Source organism: Schistocerca cancellata, chromosome 1, assembly GCF_023864275.1.
Source record: "Schistocerca cancellata isolate TAMUIC-IGC-003103 chromosome 1, iqSchCanc2.1, whole genome shotgun sequence".
In the NCBI taxonomy this organism is placed as follows: Eukaryota; Metazoa; Arthropoda; class Insecta; order Orthoptera; family Acrididae; genus Schistocerca; species Schistocerca cancellata.
This window is the reverse complement of record NC_064626.1, coordinates 312,912,056-312,939,320: the sequence shown is the minus strand read 5'-3', so window position 1 is coordinate 312,939,320 and position 27,265 is coordinate 312,912,056. Positions and strand designations below refer to the sequence as shown.

Below are 27,265 nucleotides of genomic sequence, written 5' to 3'. Positions count from 1 at the left end.
TCGTTCTTGTTATCTTATTGAAACGGTCGTTTGAATTCTTACCAAAAATGTTAGAAATTCACACCTAGCCGAAGTCCTCTAAGTGTGCGATGGAAAATTGGGTACATATTGCATACTACGTTGTATGTTCCTTCACTACGATGCCGTTACCTGTTACACCATTCGTTGTTAAAAACTTGATATTATAAGTAAAAGCAAAATGAAGCTAGAAGAAATAACCCGTAGAAAGACTGGAAACTCCATTCGACAAAAATTGTTATTCATCAGTATACTGGAGCCAAATTCACGATCCTGTCTTTCACAATGAATGATAAACACTCTGACTGTAAATATTGTAACTTTGTAATCCAAAAAACATATTACAGGTTCTGCGTCACCTATTGCAAGCCCATGTTGCATGCACTCCTAGGTCGTATACTAGCTGAATATATACGTGCACTTCAGCAGAGTGCCTTTCATGACCCAATTCCATGGGAGTTGCGAAGTTATATAGTTACGCTAGTGTAGTTTTACGTACCTTATTCGTACTGTTATCGGGCCATGTTCTGACTTTCCACTGACGTCACATAGTCGCCTCTGCACTGAAACATGTTCCGCATATGTTATACTCCATCGTGCAATACGCTGACGCTATAGCCTTTCCTTGACTTGTACATCATCATTAAAATCATTATATAAAGTAATGTGACAAACTATAATACTTTGGACTAACCGTTGGCAGTAAACCAACAAGGAAATTGCACCTGTTAAAGATACAATAAAAATTCCGCAATAGACAAAACTACTAACTTGTCCAACAGTAGTGAATGATCCCCATAGATTTTCTAGTAAGACATCTTACCCAGTGGTCAGAGTGAAAGCTAGACTAATGCTCGTTCGTACAGAGTAAGTCTCAATCAATGAAGTCTTTAGGTTGCTGAATTATGAAATGAATTAAGCTGAAGCTCTGGAAAGTTATCTCTCTGACTGTCATTTGATTAAATTCAAAATAAAAATGCTCATATTAACACAACATATAAAATATTAAAATTAAAAAAGTCACTGATAATCATATGGTTGTAACGGAACCAGACTGAAAAATTGGATCGGTAGCACTAAATACGTTAGAGACACAATTAAGAAACCATTGAACATTTATTTAAGGCTTAAATAACAGAAAAGTATATATTAAAAATCGTAATCGCGAGGGAAATCTTGATGTTCGTTGTATAACAATAACCACTTCATAAGCCGTAATTCAACACATGGAAACAGTATAGCACAAGTAAAATGAGAAGGATTTGTCAGATTACATGCACACGTGCATTCGTATCAACAGTTCACACGCAGTAAAAAGAGAAACCATGCCGATCGTTCCGTACACCATACTTACGCAGGGTGGGCCAGAGTGTGACGAGCTTTACAGGTCAACCGCGTGGTTAGTAGCTCGCATAGAAATTCTGAAGTACAGGAAATACGTAAACATTTAGAACAAATACAAAGTGGCACAGGATTTGAAATTCAGGTCGAACAACGAACTTAAATATATGATTATGTTGGACTTAAGGCTAACCACGTGGTGTGAACATACGTGGTCTAATTCAAATACAAACACAATGTGGAACACCTAATCCACGAAAGATATTCGAATAAAATAAAATTACACCTACACAGAAGGTTATTATAAGAAGTCAGAGTAAGAGAAGATGAAGGTTCAGTATATCACACGAGAAGCACTTGGTTGCTATCGCCGTCACAGAAAATGTGAAACTCACGAAATGAAACCAAACTCAAACACGTAAACAGATTTCTATCACGAACATACGGAAAACACACAACAGGTTCACACATAAGACTCTCAAACTAACTGAAATGAGAGATATGCTGGTCAAAGCAATCTCCCATCGCTAAGCTGCGATAAGGCAAAGAATCGAGTTAATTAAATATTAATAAGCAGGATAGCACTCCCTAACTGAACTAAATTCTAAGGTGTGATTCACCGTGGCTACGTCTGACGGAAATATGTTAGCTTCTCAAACTTAACCAAGTCTTACAAATTTGTAACTTACCTTACTAGAAATGACCTGAGGAGGCACCCTCACTTACCGAAGTCCCAAAGTACAGTGCTGCACACACATTTCAGGACCGAGGTGCACAGGTGGCAAAGAAAGTACGTCCTAGCTACCTATAACAGCCTGTAAAATGGCTGCTGACTAGTTTCCACTAATGTCTCTTTGACGCAGCAGAGCTCTACTTAAACTCTAACAAAAGTTGTCCAAACTGCCATTACCACTCAGGGAACCCCTACCTGTGAACCAAAGTATATGGCAGTATCACGAACTGATACCTATACTCTTTCTCTAGCTGTTGAGATAAGGATCACAAAACGTAACACACGAATATAGCATGGATACATAATAAACATGTTTGTAGGAGTTCATGTATAAAAAAAAATGTTCAAATGTGTGTGAAATCGTATGGGACTTAACTGCTAAGGTCATCAGCCTCTAAGCTTACACACTACTGAACCTATCCGACGGACAAATACACACACCCATGCCCGAGGGAGGACTCGAACCTCCGCCGGGATCAGCCGCACAGTCCATGACTGCAGCGCCTGAGACCGCTCGGCTAATCCCGCGCGGCAGTTCATGTATACCTAACATACCTATAGATGTGTGAGACGTAAAATATAAGTAGAGAAATAACAAAGTATGAATATTAAAGTGCCACTGTGCCTGTTTAATGAAACACTTTGCTGTTCATCCTTGTCCCCAGATTCAAAAGCACAAATGCATAGACAAAGAAATTGCTAAGGCATACAAAAAATCCCAAATAAGGTCAACGAAGCCATATAGAGGCTTTTCAGAAGGACTGCATCCCTCCACAATAATCCACACATATAAAGTCTTAATCTGACCAATACTCCCTTTCGTAATAAAACGTACTTTGCATATTTCCACTCAATAATGTCTTATGGAAGAGTTTTCTTGGGTAACTCACCATTTAGACATAAAGTATTGATTGCACAAAAGAGAGCAGTGAGAATAATTAGTGGTGTTCACTATAGGACGTCATGTAAGCACCTTTTCAAGCAGTTAGGTATTGTTACTGCACCATCAGAGTACATACATTCTCTAATGAAATTCGTACAAATAATCCATCTCAATTCGCGAAGAACAGTGACATTCATACGTACAACGCTAGAGGGAAAAATGACCTTTCCTATCCGTTATTGAAGCTGTAAGTTGCTCAAAAAGGAGTACATTATTCAGCAACAAAAATATTTGATCATTTGCCCAACAACATAAAGTGTCTGGCAGGTAGCAGATAAAGTTTTAAATCTAGCTTAAAATCATTTATTTTGGACAACTCCTTCTCTCTATTGTACCTCTTAATGTAGTTGCATGTGTAGAACTAAACATTTCAGTAATATTAATGTTAACACTATTCATGTGTCTATATATATAATGTAATCTGACTTTTTCCACATCATATAGATAAAATAATCTGGAAAATGATCTACGGAACATGACAAAACTAAAACTAAACTAAACTACGTCAATGTCACACGGGCTACCGTTCCACTAAACTTTTGACATACGTAGCAACAAAAACATCACTTGCAGTGTGTGTCAGATTTATTTAATTGCAGCCGGATTTTGTGATAAAGGCCACCTTTTTTAACCCACTCTACGGCACAGTGTGATCGGGCTTCAATGGACAACATCACTGTACTTCTAGTAAAAGGAGCAGAAACAATCAGCGTCCACGGAACTTGTTGCGTGTCGTGCAAGTTTTTGCAGCACGTCATCTCAGCTATTAATAGAAAATAGCGCTTACCTGAAGATGGTGTGTGTTGTATCACCGAGGTGCATTTAAACAAAAATAAAAAATGTGTCTTTTAAGACAACAATATTTGACATGAAATTTACAATGTAAACCCTACCGTGTCAATAATTTTGAGAAAATGTAGATATCTTGCATTTTAAATTGTTTCAGAATATTTTGCTTGTTGCAATTTCTATTAATGCTGCTCGTGGCCGGCGAGAGAATGAAGTGACAACAAAAAGTAGCTTCAATGTTCAGGTCAGCTAGACTGCAGTTTATAAGGATTACGACGCGCTCACTCAGCATAATCAAACAATAGAACTGTTTCCGTTTAAAGTCTTAAGATATGAGAGTGTAGTTATCATATCTTTTCCTCTTCCAAAAGTTGTAATGTGTCTAGAACGAAAAATTTAATTTTTATTGACATGCAAAAACATTTTGTTACTCCCACTGTTCTCCGCTCAGTGCAAAGTGCAGTTTTATTTTCATTCTCTTTTTTATTGTCTCAGTATGTACAAAATGGCAAACATCTTTTATTTATTTTCAGGTACGAGGCTTATTCGAGATGATAAGTGAACTCCTTGTAGGTAAGCATATTTATTTACTTTTACGTGCAAGCAGGTTCTCGAATCTATATTTGTACAAACAATAAATCTGTAAAATTGTCTGTCTGTTTATCTGTTTGAACACCCTTCACCAAAACTAGTGGACGGATTTTCGTGGGATTTTGAACGGTAACTTGAGCATACCTTGAGAAAACAATGGGCCTTACTTAATCAAAAACAGATTTCAGAAAAAGAACACAGTGATTTAAGTTTCACCTAAAACAGTTGTATTTGTTTCTCTGCCTGAAAACGCTAATCTACGAAACCACTTGAAAATTTTCATGGGGTTTTTATAGATAATTTGAGCATAATTTAGGGGCACGGAACAGGCTTTACTTCATAGCCACCCCTCTTTCAGGGGGTTTTCAGACGTAACTTGAGCCTTTCTTTGCGCACCGTATAGACTTCGTTTCTTCAAAATCAGATCACAGGAAGAAAGAGACTTCGTAATTGAAAATTTTATCCACAATAATATCGTATATGCCAGTCTTTAACTATTTATCAAAATGCTTCTATTGATTGATATGAGCTACATGACAGGAGTCAACGTTATGATTACAATGCATATACAACGTTCTATGTGTTTAATCAATGCTTCCACGTTATTTTTTGCATAATGTTCACATTGTATAATGTATGACTACCTCAATACCATGCTACGTAGATGCGCACTCCTGCCCACACTTGTCTGTATGCACTACTCGGCAGCAATGCTGCACAAGCCAACGCACTGTGTGTTGAGACAGCTAGGCAGGGGGAGATCGGGATGCACATAATGAGCTATGCTTACCCAAAATGGCAGACATGCGGGGGCAGCTGACGTTGCTGCACGTATAGTAGTTTACTTACTCACCATCACCCATCATAGCAACATTACTGATATGTAAAAACTGCCATGAAAAACAGCTGAGTTTAAATAATTCTGTACGTTACAGTGATTCTTTCTAGCTTCGTAAGAGACGTTTTACTTCGTAACGAAACAGACTCTAAGAGAAAAAAATATGCACCATCAAGGATTTATCCGAATGGGATGGATACCAGTAGATGTGGTGCACATGTACAAAAAAAAAAAAATTATAACTGCCGAAAAGCTGGATGAGCTATTCATATTCAAAAGAGAGAACTTCACAAAGTCAACAACTTATTGCTCCACCTCTGACCATTATGCCAGCAGTTATTCGGCGTGTCATTGATTGATAGAGTTGTTGCTTGTCCTCCTGGTGTATATCGTGCAAAATTATGGCCAGTTGATGAACTAAGTGGTCAAAATCAAGAGTTAGTGGGAGGGCCCTTTCCCTATCTCTGTAAACTTTCTGAACTGGGAAGACATCTTGAGACCAAAATGACGAAGATAGGGTTTGGCAAGCACGAAGACAAGCAATAGAAACTGTCGTCGTATATGGGCAGGCATTATCGTGCTGAAATGTAAGCCCAGGATGGTGTAATGTAATAAAATAAAAATTATTTGTGACTCTCTTCCTTTGCTATCAGTGTAATGTAATGGAATGAATATGAGCCGTGACTTATATAAAAAAGAAACACACATTAATGCAATGGCTCAGCACAAAAGATAAATAACTAATGTAGGAATATTATTAACAGTGTAATACGTCGTTTAATATAGCCCGACGTGTATAAGCACTCAGTAAACTAGGTCCGTTCTCAGGGTAGTTACGTAATCGTCGATAATTAATTGTCCTTTTCTTATTTACCCGACACTGCAGGTATTATTTCAGGCTCGTGAGAAGTCGTGTGATTGTTGCTCCAGAGAATATTTGTCAAGTCTGTTCAATGTACACTACTGCAATAAGTAACTTAACATCATGGTTTCGTCTCGATTCCACAATATAACAAGAGTAGCATTTACAAATGAAATCCTATAATGGAACTGGCTTCCTGTGACCAGACCTTTTCTGCCTGGGATGTTATCTCGTTATATAAAGAAAATCTGTAAGTAAAATTGTTAAATTATTGGTAACTGCCTCCGGTCTCGTGGGATCTGAAATAAAGTTAATTGTCCTAACCGACGGTATGTCTCGTAGATGAGCTAAAAGAAAAATGTTAAAGAGTTTTCTAAGATGGCGCCTAAAAATGAAAATTCTTTGTTAAGGCCCATATCTACTTAAGACAATCCAGGTATCAGATTACCAATTGATTGTCCACAAACACAAATTCTTTTGACAAAATAACCATCACATTTTTCGGGTTTTAAGTACAACTTACATTATCAACTGGTACAGCAAGATGAGCTTTACACAAGAACGTCCTCTTAGGTCCGAAACCAAGCAGGTATGTGAAAGACAAAGGAAAGATAGTTCATGGATATAAGCGCAAGAGTCCATAGAATAACATGTCCATTGTAGTTCTATTTCTTCTTCTTTGGCGTACTTGTCGATTATTTATAAAATTTATCGTAATATTTAGTTCACATTTTTTAAACTCGAGTCCACCCAGGAGAAACAGTACAGTGAATTAGCTTGAATGGCAACAAAGCTGGGCGTAGAATGTCGTCGATGTACCTCTGTGCACGATCCTTGAAAAGGAATGGCACTCCAGACCAACACTCCTGGTTTTTGGGCCGTTTGGCAGGCAAGGGTGAGACTCGTATCCCACCACTGTCCTGGGCAACTCCAGACACGTCTTCTCTCCGGATTCTTGTCTTCAGTGATGAGTCCCAGTTCGAACTGAACCCTGATGATCAGCGAAGATGTATGTGGAAGCGCCCAAAAGAGCGATGTGCTACCAACGTGATTATCGCCCACCATACTGCCCAACAGTGGTGATAGATGTGTGTGTGTGTGTGTGTGTGTGTGTGTGTGTGTGTGATACTTCACAGCGGTACGTCGACGATATTCTACGTCCAGATTAGTTGCCCTTCAAGGCAAGCCATCTTGGGCCACCATTTCAACAAGACAATGCTTGCTCGCGCTTGGCGAGAGGTTATGCTCCTTGTCTTTGTGCTTGCCAAACGCTGTTTTGCCTTTCCAGCGTTAGGGGCAGGGCCCTCCAACCAGCTCAGGAGTTGGATGATCTAATGCGCCAACTGGATAGAATGCATTTTTTAAAAAGTATACTACTGGGTGGTAGAGCTATGATAGTAGGACTATCCATGCATACCATTTTGTCACTGTTTTCTAGGACCGTTGTGTTAAGCATTCCACATACAAACTTTGTCTTTTGCCTTAATCACAGACTGCTTTAATCAGACTGAACTAATTATCCAGATATTGTTACTATGAATAGGTCAGTTCGTGTTTCAAGAGTTATAGTACATCTACAGGTATAAAGCTCTTTCTTAGAAAGCTACGTGGAAGCTTAACAGAACTTCATATTTCACGAGCCAAAACTGCGTCAAGTATAAGCGGATGACATCAGCGTACTGAGGAACGACGAGAACAGTTCCTGGAAGTATAACTGGTGCGTTGATACAGAGGGTAGACAAAAATATGGAAACACCAAAAACACAACATTAGGGATATTTTAGAACCGTGAGTGTATATTGAATGTAAGTAAATTATACAGAAGTGCAACCAGTCACTTTTTTGAATAGTTATGTTTTATTCCATGAACCGGTTTTCGAACCTTTTCAGGTTCATCTTCACATGGTTTCAGGAAGTTACATCATTACTGGTAGCATAATCCTGGGTGCTGGCTCTATGGCAGAAAGATGGGTCAGACTTTAATGTATCACCATGACTATAGCTTACCTGTCGATATGGATGTAAATTTAGTTTTTACTTACTGCGACAGTATAGGCGGCTTTTTTCGGTTAATGTCCATCTGTCTGCCTCCATTTTCATGTCTAGTAGTTATATCAGTACACACACTTCCACACAAACTATATTAATTTACTGTTTGACGGCAAGACTTTTCCAGCATCCAGCATGCGCTTTACAACTGTTGCTTGTGACAAGGATCTTGACAGAAAGACATGGCATAGGCCTACTTTGTACAGAGATGTAATTTGTTGCTCTTCACATGTATTAAAGTCGATATAAGGGCAAGTAATTTAATTAGAATGGCGATAACATGAGAGCATAATATAAATTAAATAAATAAATTACTACAAGAACAAACTTCAGATGATCTGATATCTTATTTCTAATTGTATATTACATGCCGTTTATAGCATTTTTTCTTTTTTTCATGTTTGGCATTAACATGAATACAGAGTTATTGTATCTGCAGTGAGATGCAGCTGTCTGTATGACTAGGACCTTTGTATTTAAATTAATAACAAATCTTCAGATGAACTGTTGACTTATTTCTGTTGCTAAGTTAACATGATCTGGGATATTATCAAGAGTAGATTCTGTTTATTTTAGTTAAATGTATATGTATAAAAGTAATAGTGATTGTAATGGACTAAAGCTGTTTGTATGGCTGTACACTTTATATTTAAAAAATCATGAACAAAAGTTCTTTAACTGTTGACTTATTTTTATGCTTACATTAGAATGATCTGGAATATTGGTAAAGGCAGCTTTAATTTTTTCCAACTAGAATTAATATGTATAAAAGTACTGATTTATGTTGGCAGTAGAGGGCTGACACTCAAAATGGTTTTCAGTCGTCTCAGAATGGACACAAACGGCTCCTGTAAGGTTTTCAAGGGAATCATTCTTCCAGAAAAACAGAGGTCAGTTCAGGTAACGATGACGGAGTTGGATAGCGATCACGCATTCTTCTCTCCAACGCAAACGACGAAGTCTGAGTAGTACTGAGATGTTCTTTCTTTGGTAGCCCAGAAGAATGCGACAGTTCATTCTCTTGTTGGATGATGCGAGATGTGTTTTAAGACACAGCTGCACCTTTGGGTAATAAACGTGGTACCATGAAATGGACGTGAGTAGAAAACATCTTCACATAGTCCTCGATAGTAATGCGACCTTACAGCGTAGTCATGTTTCCATGGAATACCTAATCAGCACTATGAATCCATGATTCATTTTTTGGGTATAAACTCGACCTGAAGTTGGCAACAGTGTGCAGTAAGACTCAATCGACTCAATGATGTGTTTCTACTGCTCGCTAGTCTAGCTACGGTACACTTCTGTAGGAATATTTAGCGGCATATGTGAATACTGTCTGCGAAATTTGTTCAGAATACAGTCAGAAACACACAACCTCATACACGATGCTGCAGTTTTCACGTATCTCGTTGTTTATGACGTCTTATCTCCTGAACTGTAATAGGTAGGTGGTTCTTACCCCAACAGCGATTGTTGTCTGACAGTGAGGTATAAGTGTACCAAATTTGGTTGCAATCGGTCCAGTAGTTGAGGTGTTGAAAGTCATGTGATACACCCTAATGTCATGTCGGACCTCCTTTTGCCCGGTGTAGCGCAGCGATTAACGTGGCTTGGGCTTAATAATTTGCTGGAAGTCCCCTGCATAAATACTGAACTATGCTGCCTCTACAGCCTTCCATAATTAGGGGAAGTATTGCTCAAGCAGGACTTCGTGCGTGAACTGACCTCTCGATTATGTCCCGTAAATGTTGTATGGGACTTACGTCGAGCAATTTCGGTGACCAAATCATTCGGTCGAACTGTCCAGAATGTTCTTCAATCCAATCGCGAACAATTGTGGCCGAGCGGTTCTAGGCACTTCAGTCTGGAACCGAGCGACCGTTACGGTCTCAGGTTCGAATCCTGCCTCGGGCATGGGTGTGTGTAATGTCCTTAGGTTGGTTAGGTTTAAGTAGTTCTAAGTTCTAGGGGACTGATGACCATAGATGTTAAGCCCCATAGTGCTCAGAGCCATTTGAACCATTTTTGATTCAGTTGAACTGGAGGACCCAGTCCATTCCATAAACGCAGGGCACACCATTATGTAATCACCACCGGCTTGCAGAGTACCGTGTTGACTATCATCAGCTCTTACCAACTGAAATCAGGACTCACCTGATCAGGCCAAGGCTTTCCAGTCGTCTGTGGTGCAACCAGTATGGCCAACTCAGGGATGTCGCTTCCCCCTGCGGGTCTGGGGATTAGAATAGGCCCGAGGTATTCCTGCCTGTCGTAAGAGGCGACTAAAAGGAGTTTCAGCTGTTTCGGCCTTCCATGTGTTGGTCCCCCTTGGGGTTTGACCTCCTTTTTTCTAAATTTCTACAGAAGTACGAGCCTTTTGGGGAAGGACACCTTACGTGGTGTACCACTGGTCCTCAGTGCACTCAGACCTTGGCACTCAGCATTGCACCGGCGTTGTAACCATACCCACTATTACTCAAATTGGGCCTAAACGCCTTTTGGGTTGTCCCAGTTACGCCCATAGTGCGTCTCCATCTGCACCAGCGATCATGATGGACTTTCCATGGCACCAGAAATCCAGCACGGTAGCCAGCCCGTTGTGGTGGGGTCGTCATGTACCCTCTAGGTTGTAGCCCCCTGACAACACAGGGATCGTACTGCCGATACCTGCGCTGCACCCTCCCCACGTCGGCCAAGGAGTAGGTGCCCGTCTCCTTGGGGCATCAGGACTCCCGGCAATGGTCATCCTGCCAGGTGGCCCTTGCTGCGGCTGGGTGGCGCCCGTGGGGAGAGCCCCTGGTCGGAGTGGGTGGTATCGGGGCGGACGTTTCGCACATGAAACGTCACCACGTATCGGGTCGCTCTGCGGCCGAGTCTTTCAAAAGAAAAGGTACCGTTTCTAGTTCTGGTTCTCCTGCCCCTTCCCCCTTGGCCACTCCATGGGAGGAGGGACAGGCCCGCCGGCTTGGAGCGAAGTACTTCCCCCGCTATTTGGTCTGTTCTCGAACCGATGGGGGGACATTCGCCACCTCCAAGCCCATGTTCTTTGTTCAGCACATTGAAGACATCTTCGGGGAAATCGAGGCTCTCAGCAAGATGCGTTCAGGGTCCGTACTTATCAAGACCACGTCCGCCACACAGTCGGCGGCGCTCCAGGCGTGCGACCGCCTAGGGGACATCCCAGTCTTCATTGTCCCACATCTGGCACTCAATAGGACGCAGGGGGTTATTTTTCATCGTGACCTCCTGCTACAATCTGATGAGGAGCTCAGGGCCAACCTGGAGCGCCGAGGCGTGCATTTCGTCCGGCGAGTCCAGCGCGGCCCCAAAGACCGTCGCATCGACACTGGGGCCTTTATCCTCGCCTTCGAGGGGGACGTTCTCCCGGAGAAGGTAAAGGTAATGTGCTACCGGTGTGATGTGCGACCCTACGTTCCGCCTCCTATGCGCTGTTTTAGGTGTTTGCGCTTTGGGCACATGTTGTCACGGTGTGAGGCTGAGCCCCTCTGTGGCGATTGTGGGCGTCCTCTTCGTGAGGAACATACATGCACCCCACCACCTCGGTGCGTTAATTGTCCTGGCATCCACTCGCCTAGATCCTCAGACTGCCCCGCATATCAGAAGGAGAAGAAGATACAAGAAATCAAAACTTTGGATCGGCTGTCTTATTCTGAGGCCAGGAAGAAGTATGACCGCCTCCATCCCGTGCCATTGACCACTTCATTTGCCTCAGTTGTGTCCACTCCTTCCGCGGTATCCTCACCCCTCTCCTGTCCCCCCTCCGCCTCCTCCGCCCATCAGGGGGCTCTGCCTCCGCCTCCCAAATCCTCCCCTTCCAAATCCTCCTCCCCCGTGGCCCCCACCCCCTCTGCCCTAGGGGCCACCCTTCCTCCTCCTTCTCCCCACACGCCACCTGAGAAGCGATCCTCTTCTCAGGCGTCCATCGGGGAAACATTCCGGACCCCGGCTTCCGAGGTCCAGCATTCCAAAACGGACCCCGCGCGTGAGGACCTTCTTCGGGTCCAGCCCACCATCCCTGTGCCTCCTCGGCCTTCCAAGAAGGCCTCCAAGAAGAAGTCTCTATCCCCCTCTCCACCCCGGCGCGTTTCGACTGACGCTCCATCCGTGAGTCGCCGCTCCCGGCCGTCCTCAGTTTCGCCAGGACGCTCTGCTGCCAGGCGCTCAGCTGGCCTTTCGTCGGCAAATGATGCTGCCCCTCCTACACAACCAGGGACAGCGGCCGCAGCTGGCGACCAGTCGATGGAACCGGATCCGCCTCCCGTCGGTTGTAGCGTTGTTCCCTCGCAACCTGGCCCTCCGCGGCCGTCGAGGTGACCTGCTCTTCCCCCGTCTCGTTCCCCCAACCTTTTGACTAGCGATGGCGTTGTTTCATTGGAACATAAGAGGTATTCGATCTCATCGGGAGGAATTACAACTGCTCCTCCACCTGCACTGTCCGCTCGTCCTTGGACTCCAGGAAACCAAGTTGCGCCCGACTGACCGTATTGCCTTTACCCACTATACCTCGGAGCGGTATGACCTTACCCCTGTGGACGGTGTCCCAGCTCATGGTGGGGTCATGTTGCTCATTCGGGACGACGTCTATTACCATCCCATCCCATTGACCACCCCACTCCAAGCAATAGCTGTCCGCATTACTCTTTCTGCTTTTACTTTTTCAGTTTGTACCATCTACACTCCACCGTCGTCTGCTGTTAGTCGGGCTGACATGATGCACCTGATCGTTCAGCTTCCCCCGCCGTTTTTATTGTTTGGCGACTTCAATGCCCATCATCCCCTTTGGGGCTCTCCTGCATCCTGTCCAAGAGGCTCACTCTTGGCAGATGTCTTCAACCATCTCAATCTTGTCTGCCTCAATACCAGCGCCCCGACTTTCCTCTCGGACTCCACTCATACCTACTCCCACTTGGACCTCTCGATATGTTCTACCACTCTTGCCCATCGGTTCGAGTGGTATGTCCTTTCTGACACCTATTCGAGCGACCACTTCCCCTGTGTCGTTCGTCTCCTGCACCACACCCCATCCCCACGTCCCTCGAGCTGGAACATACTGAAAGCTGACTGGGGACTTTACTCATCCCTGGCGACTTTTCCGGACCACGATTTTCCCAGTTGTGACAGTCAGGTCGAATACCTCACGGCTGTTATCATCCATGCTGCCGAACGTTCCATTCCACGTACTACTTCTTCACGTCGCGTTTCCGTCCCCTGGTGGAACGAGGCTTGTAGGGACGCTATCCGTGCTCGACGACGTGCTTTACGCACCTTTCGCCGCCATCCTACGTTGGCGAATTGTATTGAATACAAACGACTCCGAGCGCACTGCCGTAGAGTCATCAAAGACAGCAAAAAAGCTTGTTGGGCCTCTTTCACCGGCTCCTTTAACAGTTTTACTCCCTCTTCCGTCGTTTGGGGTAGCCTGCGCCGGCTGTCGGGCATTAAGGCCCACTCCTCGGTACCTGGCCTGACCTCAGGTAATGCGGTCCTTGTTGATCCGGTGGCTGTCTCCAACGCCTTTGGCCGCTTTTTCGAGGAGGTTTCAAGCTCCGCCCATTACCATCCTGCCTTCCTTCCCAGGAAAGAGGCAGAAGAGGCTCGGCGACCTTCCTTCCACTCGCTGAATCTGGAAACCTATAATGCCCCCTTTACTATGCGGGAACTCGAACGTGCGCTTGCACTGTCCCGGTCCTCTGCTCCGGGGCCGGATGCCATTCACGTTCAGATGCTGGCACACCTTTCTCCGGCGGGCAAAAGCTTCCTTCTCCGTACCTACAATCGCGTCTGGACCGAAGGTCAAGTCCCCATGCGTTGGCGTGACGCCGTTGTTGTTCCTATACCCAAACCCGGGAAGGATAGACACCTTCCTTCTAGTTACCGCCCCATTTCTCTTACAAGCTGTGTCTGTAAGGTGATGGAGCGCATGGTTAATGCTCGGTTAGTGTGGATTCTTGAATCTCGACGGCTACTTACTAATGTCCAATGCGGCTTTCGTCGCCGCCGCTCCGCTGTTGACCACCTCGTGACCTTGTCGACATTCATTATGAACAACTTTTTGCGAAGGCGCCAAACGGTAGCCGTGTTCTTCGACTTGGAGAAGGCTTATGACACCTGTTGGAGAGGAGGTATCCTCCGCACTATGCACAGGTGGGGCCTACGCGGTCGCCTGCCCCTTTTTATTGATTCCTTTTTAACGGATCGAAAGTTTAGGGTACGTGTGGGCTCCGTATTGTCCGACGTCTTCCTCCAGGAGAACGGAGTGCCTCAGGGCTCCGTCTTGAGCGTAGCCCTTTTTGCCATCGCGATCAATCCCATTATGGATTGCATTCCACCTAATGTCTCAGGCTCTCTCTTTGTCGATGACTTCGCGATCTACTGCAGTGCCCAGAGAACATGCCTCCTGGTGCGCTGCCTTCAGCGTTGTCTAGACAGCCTCTACTCATGGAGCGTGGCAAATGGCTTCCGGTTCTCTGAAGAAAAGACGGTTTGTATCAACTTTTGGCGATATAAAGCGTTCCTTCCGCCATCCTTACATCTCGGTCCCGTTGTTCTCCCATTCGTGGACACAACTAAGTTTCTAGGGCTCACGTTGGACAGGAAACTGTGTTGGTCTCCACACGTCTCTTATTTGGCGGCCCGTTGTACACGTTCCCTTAATGTCCTCAGAGTTCTTAGCGGTACATCTTGGGGAGCGGATCGCACTGTCCTGCTTCGCTTGTATCGGTCCATAGTCCGATCGAAGCTCGATTATGGGAGCTTCGTCTACTCGTCCGCTCGGCCGTCCCTCTTACGCCGGCTCAACTCCATCCACCATCGGGGGATACGTCTTGCGACCGGAGCCTTCTACACTAGTCCTGTCGAGAGTCTTTATGCTGAAGCTGCCGAGCTACCGTTGACCTACCGGCGCGACGTACTGCTGTGTCGGTATGCCTGCCGGCTGTCGTCTATGCCCGACCACCCCTCTTACAAGTCCTTCTTCGCCGATTCTCTCGACCGTCAGTACGGGTTGTATGTGTCTGCCCTGCTGCCCCCCGGAGTCCGCTTCCGTCGCCTGCTTCGACAATTGGATTTTGCCCTCCCTACCACCTTCAGAGAGGGTGAGAGCCCGACACCACCTTGGCTCCAGGCTCCGGTTCATATTTATCTCGACCTCAGCTCACTCCCGAAGGATGGTACACTGGCTGCAATGTATTGCTCACGGTTTGCCGAACTTCGTGCTCGACTTGCCAGTCACACCATTATTTACACCGATGGCTCCAAAACTGACGATGGTGTCGGCTGTGCCTTTGTCGTCGGGGCCGCCACATTTAAATACCGGCTCCTCGACCAATGTTCCAGCTTTACGGCCGAGCTTTTTGCTCTCCATCAGGCCGTTCAGTATGCCCGCCGCCACCACCATTCATCATATGTACTCTGCTCTGACTCACTCAGTGCTCTTCAGAGCCTTGGAGCTCCCTATCCGGTCCATCCCTTGATTCAACGGATACAGCAGTCCCTCCATTATTTCGCTGATAACGGTGGTTCTGTCAGCTTTCTGTGGGTTCCCGGACATGTGGGAGTGCCTGGGAATGAGGCTGCAGATGCTGCGGCCAAGGCTGCAGTCCTCCTGCCTCGGCCAGCCTCCCATTGTGTCCCGTCATCCGACGTTCGTGGGGATGTCTGTAAGAGGCTTGTGTCGTTGTGGTGGGATGCTTGGTCATCCCTCCAAGGAAACAAGCTCCGGGCAGTGAAACCGCTACCAACTGCTTGGACAACATCCTCCCGACACTCTCGGCGCGAGGAGGTCCTTCTGACCAGGTTGCGGATTGGGCATTGCCGGTTTAGCCACCGCTACCTGCTCTCCGGTGACCCAGCCCCGCAGTGCCCTTGTGGTCAGGTATTAACAGTGCGCCATGTTTTATTGTCGTGTCCCCGTTTTAGTCAATTTCGTGTTGTCCTGTCCCTGCCATCTACTTTACCGGATGTTTTAGCTGATGACGCTCGAGCAGCTGCTCGTATTCTGCGTTTTATAACTTTAACTGGCTTGTCCAAAGACATTTAATCTTTTTACTTATTTTGTCTGCATCTTTGTCAGGTCCTTCTTGTGTCCCCTCCATCCCCTTGAGTTTTACCAGATTCCATGTGCTTTAATAACAGTGACTGGGCGCTAATGACCTCAGCAGTTGCGCGCCCTTAAACCCAACCAAAAAAAAAAAAAAAAAAAAATCAGGGATGTCGCTGCAGGCGATGCCGCGCTACTAGCAACGGCCCTCGCGTCGGTCGTCTGATGTCATTTTGCAATCACGCCAGATTTTGCCGCACTGTCCTAACGTATGCTTTCGTCGTACATCGCACTTTGATTTCTGCGGTTATTGTATGCAGTGTTGCTTTCCTGTTATCACTCCCACCTCTGCGGAAACCCCCCTGCTCTCAGCCGTTAAGTACATTGTCAGCGGTGAGAAGTAATGTCTGAAATTTGGTGTTCTCGGCACTCTCTTGACAATGTGTATACCGGAAGATGGAATTCCCTAATGATTTTCGAAATGGTACGTCCCGTGCGTCCATCTCCAACTACCATTCCGCGGTCAAAGTCCTTTAATTCCCGTCGTGCTGCTTCAATCACGTCGGATTCCTTTTCGTATGGATCACAGGCCTGCAGATGCACTGCCCCTTTATACCTTGTGTACGTGATGCTACCGCCAAATGCACATGCGCATATCGCTATCTCACGACTTCTGTCACCTGAGTGTACATCCAATATTATGATGGTTCAAATGGCTCTGAACACTATGGGACTTAACTTCTGAGGTCATCAGTCCCCTAGAACGTAGAACTACTTAAACCTAACTAACCTCCACATCCATGCCCGAGGCAGGATTCGAACCTGCGACCGTAGCGGTCGCGCAATTCCAGACTGTAGCGCCTAGAACCGCTCGGCCACCCCGGCCGGCGAATTTCATGATGTATATGGATTTCAGATATCTGAATAAAAATCTCAAAATTCGGAATTTAATCCGCAAACTGTTTCCGGGTATTTTTCGGTCGCTTTTCTCTTCTCTAACCTCTTGCAAATTAGTTACGTTCGTGAAAATTCACATCGTAGTCGAGACTCCACGTCAAACACTAAGCCCCCAGGAACTTCCTGGGTACGTCAGTTCAAAGCTAGACAGAGGATAAGGGTATACCACCTCAAATACGATCATATCCAGTTGAGAACTGTGGCCTGCATGCCAAACTTCGGGTTGGAGACAGATTCACTTAAGGTCAAGTTCGATTCTGAACGCTGTATCAGGTGTGCTGTTATCTAAAATGTTTCCACAAAAGACAAAAGGCCTTCATTTACTTTGCCAATGAAAACACCGATTTCCTAGCTCCAAACGGAAAACAAACCACAGCCATTGGCCTGGCATACACCAAGTCCACACAGGACCAGAAGAGAACCAAAACGTGTACTGCGACACTGTGAAGATTCTTCTTACTACCCCGAAAAGTAATGACGCGATTGCACCACACTTAGCGGCGTCACGCATCCTTTGAAATCGATGGCTTCTGAGAAACTTAAGGATCCAGAAAACTATGTGCTTTCGAAAGATCATTCCGTCACCGAACACCACACCTTTGCAGCAGAACGCAGAAAACGTCTATCATAACAGATTTGACGTTAAGAACACTTCAGAGTTACGCACTTCCTGTAAATTAACATCGTACACTTCATGACATTTCCACTTCACAAAAATGTTTTTAACAGTGAACCTGAACACATTTAACTCCTGATTATTCTTCGTGACATAATGCCTGATGTTTTGCATCCCTGCAGTCGCGTGCAATTTCATAAAGACAGCCTTTTTATCACACAGTTACAACTGATAATAATGTAAAACTATTAATAATTATAGTCCTGGTGAACATATGCGATGGCAGGCTCTAGTAGCCATCTTCAGAATTGAAGATGGCTCCTGGAGTCCCAAACCTGTTCACTTGCTTCTGTGGTAGCAATAAATAGTTTCACTTACCTCTGTCTGTTGATTCGTTCTGACAGAAAATGAAGTTTTAACCCTGACACAATCCACCGTCTCTCTTGTTAGCCTTTGAGGCGCACAGCCAGCCCTCAGGCAGTTAACATCCAGTGGATTCGCAGACAACCCTAGTTCAATGCCCTCCCCAACACCAACATTAATTCACACCTCACCCCAGCGTAATTTTCCCCTTCTTAATTCGTCAGCTTTGACCGTAATGGGGAGAGCTTGCTTATGCGTGAGTTGAAGTTTGTGTTAGGGAGACACTGGACTAGGGTAGTCCAGGCAGAAGTGTTAGTCACAATGCCACCATGAAATTGTGAATAGCACATCCAGTGGCTTGTCCAAGCACTTCATGGTACTTAGCGTATAGTTGACCTGCGAATGTTCATTCAAGCATAATGATAGGCTGAAAAGTATCCCCCCACAGACACTTTAATTTGAAGCAGCTACGTGCGATGTCTCACATTTTAGAGTGACAGTTAACTAACGACTTTTTTTTTCAGGTATCGCAGGAGGTCGTCACGGGTACGGGTGGGAATACCGTAAGTAGTCCATATTTTAGAGATTAAATGCTTCCGTATTGATTCACTTGGGCACTTGTATTATTTTGTATTAAATTTGTTCCCCTGTTTGTAAGGAATTTGACTGCATTGGAGTTGTAATCTGTAAGTACTATGACAAAGTGCATTGGATTCGTGAAACTCTGAAGACTGATGTGGGTGACTTTCTCTTTCCTGTGCAATTAAGTATTGCTGGATAATTTGGAGACATTTTTCTGTGGACAAATCGTGACAAATCGCGTTACCCATTACTGAGGGTGATACATTCACACACGACATACAGATTTTAGTCTGAAACACTCAGGGAAAGCTATCTCTCTTCATCGGCAAACACCTTTGATACTCATCCACAATACCGTTTAATGCCTAAATTACATAAACACATCCTTATTGAATATACACAAGAACGTTATTATCAACACATTTACTCCACCCTACCGCATCTGACAGATTCTGGTCTCAACATACGGCGAGAATCTCCACCCCGAAAATTCGAAGGTTGTTCGGGCATATGTTCTGACAATTTCGGCTTAACGAACTCTTGTCTCCGGCGACTCGTCAAAGAGTATTAATGTAATTACACTCCTGGAAATTGAAATAAGAACACCGTGAATTCATTGTCCCAGGAAGGGGAAACTTTATTGACACATTCCTGGGGTCAGATACATCACATGATCACACTGACAGAACCACAGGCACATAGACACAGGCAACAGAGCATGCACAATGTCGGCACTAGTACAGTGTATATCCACCTTTCGCAGCAATGCAGGCTGCTATTCTCCCATGGAGACGATCGTAGAGATGCTGGATGTAGTCCTGTGGAACGGCTTGCCATGCCATTTCCACCTGGCGCCTCAGTTGGACCAGCGTTCGTGCTGGACGTGCAGACCGCGTGAGACGACGCTTCATCCAGTCCCAAACATGCTCAATGGGGGACAGATCCGGAGATCTTGCTGGCCAGGGTAGTTGACTTACACCTTCTAGAGCACGTTGGGTGGCACGGGATACATGCGGACGTGCATTGTCCTGTTGGAACAGCAAGTTCCCTTGCCGGTCTAGGAATGGTAGAACGATGGGTTCGATGACGGTTTGGATGTACCGTGCACTATTCAGTGTCCCCTCGACGATCACCAGTGGTGTACGGCCAGTGTAGGAGATCGCTCCCCACACCAAGATGCCGGGTGTTGGCCCTGTGTGCCTCGGTCGTATGCAGTCCTGATTGTGGCGCTCACCTGCACGGCGCCAAACACGCATACGATCATCATTGGCACCAAGGCAGAAGCGACTCTCATCGCTGAAGACGACACGTCTCCATTCGTCCCTCCATTCACGCCTGTCGCGACACCACTGGAGGCGGGCTGCACGATGTTGGGGCGTGAGCGGAAGACGGCCTAACGGTGTGCGGGACCGTAGCCCAGCTTCATGGAGACGGTTGCGAATGGTCCTCGCCGATACCCCAGGAACAACAGTGTCCCTAATTTGCTGGGAAGTGGCGGTGCGGTCCCCTACGGCACTGCGTAGGATCCTACGGTCTTGGCATGCATCCGTGCGTCGCTGCTGTCCGGTCCCAGGTCGACGGGCACGTGCACCTTCCGCCGACCACTGGCGACAACATCGATGTACTGTGGAGACCTTACGTCCCACGTGTTGAGCAATTCGGCGGTACGTCCACCCGGCCTCCCGCATGCCCACTATACGCCCTCGCTCAAAGTCCGTCAACTGCACATACGGTTCACGTCCACGCTGTCGCGGCATGCTACCAGTGTTAAAGACTGCGATGGAGCTCCGTATGCCACGGCAAACTGGCTGACACTGACGGCGGCGGTGCACAAATGCTGCGCAGCTAGCGCCATTCGACGGCCAACACCGCGGTTCCTGGTGTGTCCGCTGTGCCGTGCGTGTGATCATTGCTTGTACAGCCCTCTCGCAGTGTCCGGAGCAAGTATGGTGGGTCTGACACACCGGTGTCAATGTGTTCTTTTTTCCATTTCCAGGAGTGTAGATACGAAGTGTTGAGAGTTTTCGACATAAGCAAAACGGGCCGTATCTCAGCACGCACTTGTTTGTGGACAAATACACTGAAGAGCCAAAGAAACTGGTACACCTGCCTAATATCGTGTAGGGCCCCGCCAGCACGGAGGTGCCGCAACGCGGCGTGGCATGTACTCGACTAATGTCTGGCTTAGTACTTGTGGGAATACGTGCCAGAAGCCTGCAGAGCTGTCCATTAACCTGTAAGGGTTCGAGGGGATGGAGATTTCTCCTGAACAGCACGTTGCAAGGCATCTCAGATATGCTCAATAATGTTCTTGTCTGGGGAGTTTGGTGGCCAGTGAAAGTGTTTAAACTCAGATGAGTATTCCTGAAGGCACTCTGCAGCAGTTCTGGACATGTGGGGTGTCGTATTGTCCTGCTGGATTTGCACAATGGACATGAATAGATGCAGGTGATCAGGCAGGATGCTTACGTACGTGTAACTTGTCAGAGCCGTATCTAGATGTATGAGGCGTCCCGTATCACTCCAACTGCACACGCCCCACACCATTACAGCGCCTCCACCAGCTTTAACAGTCACCTGCTGACGTGCAGGGTCCATGGATTCATGAGGTTGTCTCCATACTCGTACACGTCCATTCGCTCGATACAATCTGACCAGACAACATGTTTCCAGTCATCAACAGTCCAATGTCGGTGTTGACTGGCCCAGGCGCGATGCAACTATTTGTGTCTTGCAGTCATAAAGGGTACACGAGTGGGCCTTCGACTCCGAAAGCCCATATCGATGATGTTTCATTGAATGGTTCCCACGCTGACACTTGTTGATGGCGCAGCATTGAAATCTGCAGCAGTTTGTGGAAGGGTTGCACTTCTGTCACGTTGAACGATTCTCTGCAGTCGTCGTTGGATCTTTTTCCAGCCGCAGACATGTCGGAGATTTGATGTTTTGGTTGATTCCTAATATTCACGGTACAGTCGTGAAATGATCGTACGAGAAAATCTCCCCTTCATCGCTACCTCGATGATGCTGCGTCCCACCCTAGTGCTCCGACTACAACAACACGTTTAGAGTCACTTAAATCTTGGTAACCTGCTATTGTAGCGGCAAGTAACCGGTCTAACAACTGCGCCAGACACTTGTTACATGGGCGTTGCCGACCGCAGCGTCGTATTCTTCCTGTTTATACGTCTGTATTTGAATAAGCATGCTTACACGTTTCTTATAGGCCTTTTTTATAGTTCTGAGTAGCAATTACTACTATATGGGGCAGTAATTCTTAAACAATCAATATTCCCAGTCCACTTCAAGGTGTTTGGCGGAGAGTACTTGTGGTACCATTACCTCATTCCTCCTTCGCTATAGCATTCGCAAATGGCGCATAGGATGGATGGTTGTTGGTAAACAGTCGTATTATCCTTAATATTTAGGATAGTCTCGTTGAGGTTATTTCACGAGATGTTTGCGGGAAGCAGTAATATGTTACGCAATTCTTCCTGGAACATACTTTCTCTCCGGTTCAAATGGTTCAGATGGCTCTGAGCCCTATGGGGCTTAACATCCGAGGTCATCTGTCCCCTAGAGGTATAACTACTTAAATCTAACTAACCTAAGGACAGCACACACATCCATGCCCGAGGCATGATTTTAACCTGCGACCGTAGCAGCAACGCGGTTCCGGACAGAAGCGCCTAGAACCGCTCGGCCACAACGGCCGGCTTCTCTCCTGTAGTGCCTGCCAGTGGAGTTTGTTGTCCATCTTCGTAATGCGTTCCCTCCTAATAAACTATCCTGTGGCAAAACCAGCTTTTCTTAGTTGAGTCTTCTCCAACCCTTTCATAAAACTAACATCGAAAGTGTCCCAGACAGAGATGCAAGACTCCAGATCCGATCGAATAAATGTTTTGTAAACCACTTCTATCGTGTATGACTTGCATTTTCTTAAGATTCTTCCTGTGACTCTGAGCTGGGCATCTGTTTTTCGTACATTTTGTTTTAATGTATTCCCCATGGTTGCTCTCAGGCATACGGTACTTGCTGTTTCCAGTGGGGTGTCACAAATAGTGAAATCGAATAGTTTTGGATGTCCTCTTCTATTTATGCGCAATATGTTACGTTCATTAAACATTATTTTCGATTGCTAGTGACCACGTTCCGGGTGGACTACCAATTCGATTTACGGCTTGGGCCCCTTACCTAGCTTGCATTTACCGCGAATTGCACGGCCAGTGCAAAGTCCCAAGGGACTGGAGAAAAGTGCAGGTGACTCCTGTGTATAAGAAGGCCAAAAGGACAGACTCGAAGAATTACAGACCAAAATCCGTGATGTCTGTTTCCTACAGAATCCTTGAACACGTTCTCAGTTCTAATATAATAAATTTTCGTGAGACCAAGAATCTTATTTCCACGAATGAGCGTAGTTTAAGAAGTTATCGCTCATGCGACACTCAACTTTCCCTTTTCTCACATGATATAATGCGAACTGTGGATGAAGGGCAACAGGCTGATTCCATATTTCTATATTTTAGGAAAACTTTTTACATGTGCCCAATTGCAGCCTGTTAAGGAAGGTACTAGTGTAAGGAACATGTTCACAGAAATGTCAGCGGATCCAAGACTTCTTAAGTTACAGAATCCAGTATGTTTTCCACGACGGCGAGTGTTCATCAAAGTTTTCGTCAGGAGGGCCCCAGGCCAGTGAGATAGGAACGCTATTGTGCTCTTTATAGTTAAATAATTTGGCAGACAGGATCGGCAGGGTGTTTGCTGAGGTGTGGTGTCTGAGTTGAGTGACTGCAAGAAGATACAAGATGACTTACACAAAATTTCTAGTTGATGCATGAATGGCAGCTAGCTCAAAATGCAATAAATGAGTCCGCAGCTCGTGGTCGTGCGGTAGCGTTCTCGCTTCCCACGCCCGGGTTCCCGGGTTCGATTCCCGGCGGGGTCAGGGATTTTCTCTGCCTCGTGATGACTGGGTGTTGTGTGATGTCCTTAGGTTAGTTAGGTTTAAGTAGTTCTAAGTTCTAAGGGACTGATGACCATAGATGTTAAGTCCCATAGTGCTCAGAGCCATTTTTTTTTTTGCAATAAATGAAAGTTAATGCGGATGAAGAGGAGAATAAAACCACAATGTACGGACACAACATTAATAGTGTCCTGCTCGGCACAGTCAAGTCGTTTAAATATCTGGGTATAAGTTTGCACTGCGATATGGGATGGAACGAGCATGTGATGGTTGTGGTAGGGAAGGCGAACGCCGCGCGGGATTAGCCGAGCGGTCTGAGGTGCTGCAGTCATGGACTGTGCCGCTGATGCCGGCGTAGGTTCGAGTCCTCCTTCGGGAATGGGTGTGTGTTTGTCCTTAGGATAATTTAGGTTAAGTAGCGTGTAAGCTTAGGGACTGATGACCTTAGCAGTCAAGTACCATAAGATTTCACACACATTTGAACATTTTGAAGGTGAACGGTCGATTTCGGTTTAATGGAAGAATCTTTAGGAAAGTTTGGTTGATCTTTAAAGGAGCCCGCATATAGCACGCTAGTGCGGCTTATTCTTGAGTACTACTCGAGTGTTTGAGAACCGTGCCATGTCGGATTAAACATCGAAGCAATTCAGAGGCGGGCAGCTAGATTTGTTAATGGTCGGTTCGAACAGCATGCAAGTGTTACGGGCAGTCTTCGGGAACTGGAAAGAAGGCGACACTCTTTTCGAGGAAAACTATGCAGAAAATTCAGAGAACCTGCGTTTGAAGCGTATAGACTGTCTTTTTCCCTCGCTCTATTTGCGAGTGAATCAGGAAAGGAGATGACTAGCAGTGGTACGCGTGGCGTTCAATAACTATTACAAAACACCTGTTTTTACTCAACCAATCTCTGTTCAAAATACGCGGAATTTGTTGTAGGGCGAAGTGGAATATTTCCGCTTCAGCCACTATAGTTTCAAGAAATTCCTATAGGTTGCGGTGCTATACGTAGCCTTCAAAATGGCGTCTATAATCAAGCTGGCTCCAAGCAGACAGCTGTCACACAGTTAAAATGGGTTCAAATGGCTCTGAGCACTATGGGACTTAAGGTCATCAGTCCCCTAGAACTTAGAACTACTTAAACCTAACTAACCTAAGGACATCACACACAGCCATGCCAGAGGCAGGATTCAAACCTGCGACCGTAGCGGTCGCGCGGTTCCAGACTTTAGCGCCTAGAACCGCTCGGCCACCTCGGCCAGCGGCACAGAGTTACTTTTGATGGAAAACCAGAGCGTCATAAATATTCATAGATGCTTGTAGAATGTCTACGGAAATCTGGCAGTGAACAAAAGCGAGGTGTGTCTTTGCGTAAGGCGGATGTCATCTTCGCAGTCTTCGCAACAAGGTTACGAGAACCAGTCCGATCTTTCGCGTGCCGTGCGGCCTCATACAGGTGTGACTTCTCATTGTTCGGAATGTGGACACTCTCTTTCCAGGTCATCGACGGATCACAGTCAATCAATTCCCTTGCTTTTCACCTAGATGTCTCTGTGGTAGCCCTGTCACACTCGCCATTAATTGGGATAATCAAAGGAGTGTGCCGGCGACGATACCCAGCGGGCCGCCTAACAGAACACCGTAAAGAGCAACGAAGGACCGTCTGTGCGTAATTGCTTGCGCTTAACGAAGCTGATCGCGACAATTTTTTATCGAACATCGTCACAGGCGATGAAACATGCGTTCATGACTTCGAACTGAAGAAAACGGTAATCGATGGAGCGGCACCACACCGCCTCTCGTGCGAAGAAGAAGTTCAAACCACACTCTGCAGGAAGTAGCGGTGTGTGGTGGAGAGTTTATTAATGTAGCAAGACGTTAGCTCCGGCGTGCATGTAGAATGGTACGAAGCAGGTCCTCCCAGTAATGAGGCGTAAGGCCGTCGCACTGAAAGGAGAGTACGATGAAAAATATGGTTTTGTAGCTATTAGAGTGGGGAATAATATGGTGTATTTGAATCCTTAATAAAATGAACTTCCTTTCAGAAAAAAATGTGTTGCATTACTTACTGAACGCCTTCGTAGAAGCCAAGAGGGGGCCTACGTGGGTCTCGCTTCTCGCGCTTCCCTACTGGCTAGCCAGTGGCAAGGGTACGTTAGTGCATTCAGCAGAGAGCTGAAAGCATACCCGGTCAGCAGCCTTTTACTGGAATGGACTCCTTCTGTACTGAAGTACAGGCTGGCTTTGCACATAGGCCTTGCAAGAACTCATTCTGGGGAGCTGCGTCTGTAGCTTACTTGCAGCTACACATATGAAAGTAAATTTTAAATTTTCAGTTCAAAGTATCGATGAATTATCAAGACTTACTAGGCACCCCGTTGGTTAGCCTCCAAGATAAACCAGAAGGTCACTTATTTAGGATGTAAAAAGACTAGGTATACAAACATATCTGAGATGGATTTCTTTTTATGGGGGGGGGGGGGGGGGGGCCGTGATTAAGTCTTTGGTATACAAGACAGTAACAGATACTCCAGAAGAGCTAGTTGCCCATTGGCTGAAACTGCAGCGATGGAGCATGTTAGCACGCAGATGCCAGTTGCGCATTAATGTAAACGGAAGACATTTTCAGCAACATCTCTAAAACAATATTCATCCCACCGGACTCTGAGGACCATCTCTGGAAATAGCTAGCGTCAAAATCTTCATGATCGTCTAGCCAGGAAAAAGTGCCTCTGTGACAGTTTTGCGATATTAAAAAGTGTTCTTTTCATCTCGTCTAAAATTTTGTATCCATCATTCTTTACACAGGTATAAGTGCAGACGTTTCTACTGGTGACTCAAGACTATGTACTGAACAAAATTGCATGAGTATTTGTGTCATTGGCAGACTAGTAATTATTGGGATTACGAGTACACTACTGGCCATTAAAATTGCTACACCACGAAGATGACGTGCCACAGACGCGAAATTTAACCGACAGGAAGAAGATGCTGTGATATGCAAATGATTAGCTTTCCAGATTATTCACACAAGGTTGGCGCCGGTAGCGACACTTACAACGTGCTGACATGAGGAAAGTTTCCATCCGATTTCTCATACACAAACAGCAGTTCACCGTCGTTGCCTGGTGTAACGATGTAGTGATGCCTCGTGTAAGGTGGAGAAATGCGTACCATCTCGTTTCCGATATCGATAAAGGTCGGATTGTAGCCTATCGCGATTGTGGTTTATCGAATCGCGACATTGCTGCTCGATTTGGTCGAGATCCAATGACTGTTAGCAGAATATGGAATCGGTGGATTCAGGAGGGTAATACTGAACGCCGTGCTGGATCCCAACGGTCTCGTATCACTAGCAGTCGAGATGACCTCATGGCTGTAACAGATCGTCCAGCCACGTCACGATCCCTGAGTCATGAGATCGGGACGTTTGTAAGACAACAACCCTCTGCACGAACAGTTCGACGACGTTTGCAGCAGCATGGACTATCAGCTCGGAGACAATGGCTGCGGTTACCATTCATGCTGCGTCACAGACAGCAGCGCCTGCAATGGTGC

The 27,265-nt window shown here is 45.9% G+C and overlaps 1 protein-coding gene across 1 annotated transcript in view; it reads left to right on the top strand.

Annotated features, from left to right (window-relative positions):
• The window catches only part of LOC126172867 (lysosomal-associated transmembrane protein 4B-like), an 86,256-nt gene that overhangs the window by 26,915 nt on the left and 32,076 nt on the right, over positions 1 to 27,265 (top strand). The window contains exons 3-4 of the mRNA XM_049920912.1: positions 4,358 to 4,397; positions 18,687 to 18,725. Coding sequence (XP_049776869.1) covers positions 4,358 to 4,397; positions 18,687 to 18,725 — 79 coding nt within the window. The remainder of the gene's footprint in view (positions 1 to 4,357; positions 4,398 to 18,686; positions 18,726 to 27,265) is intronic.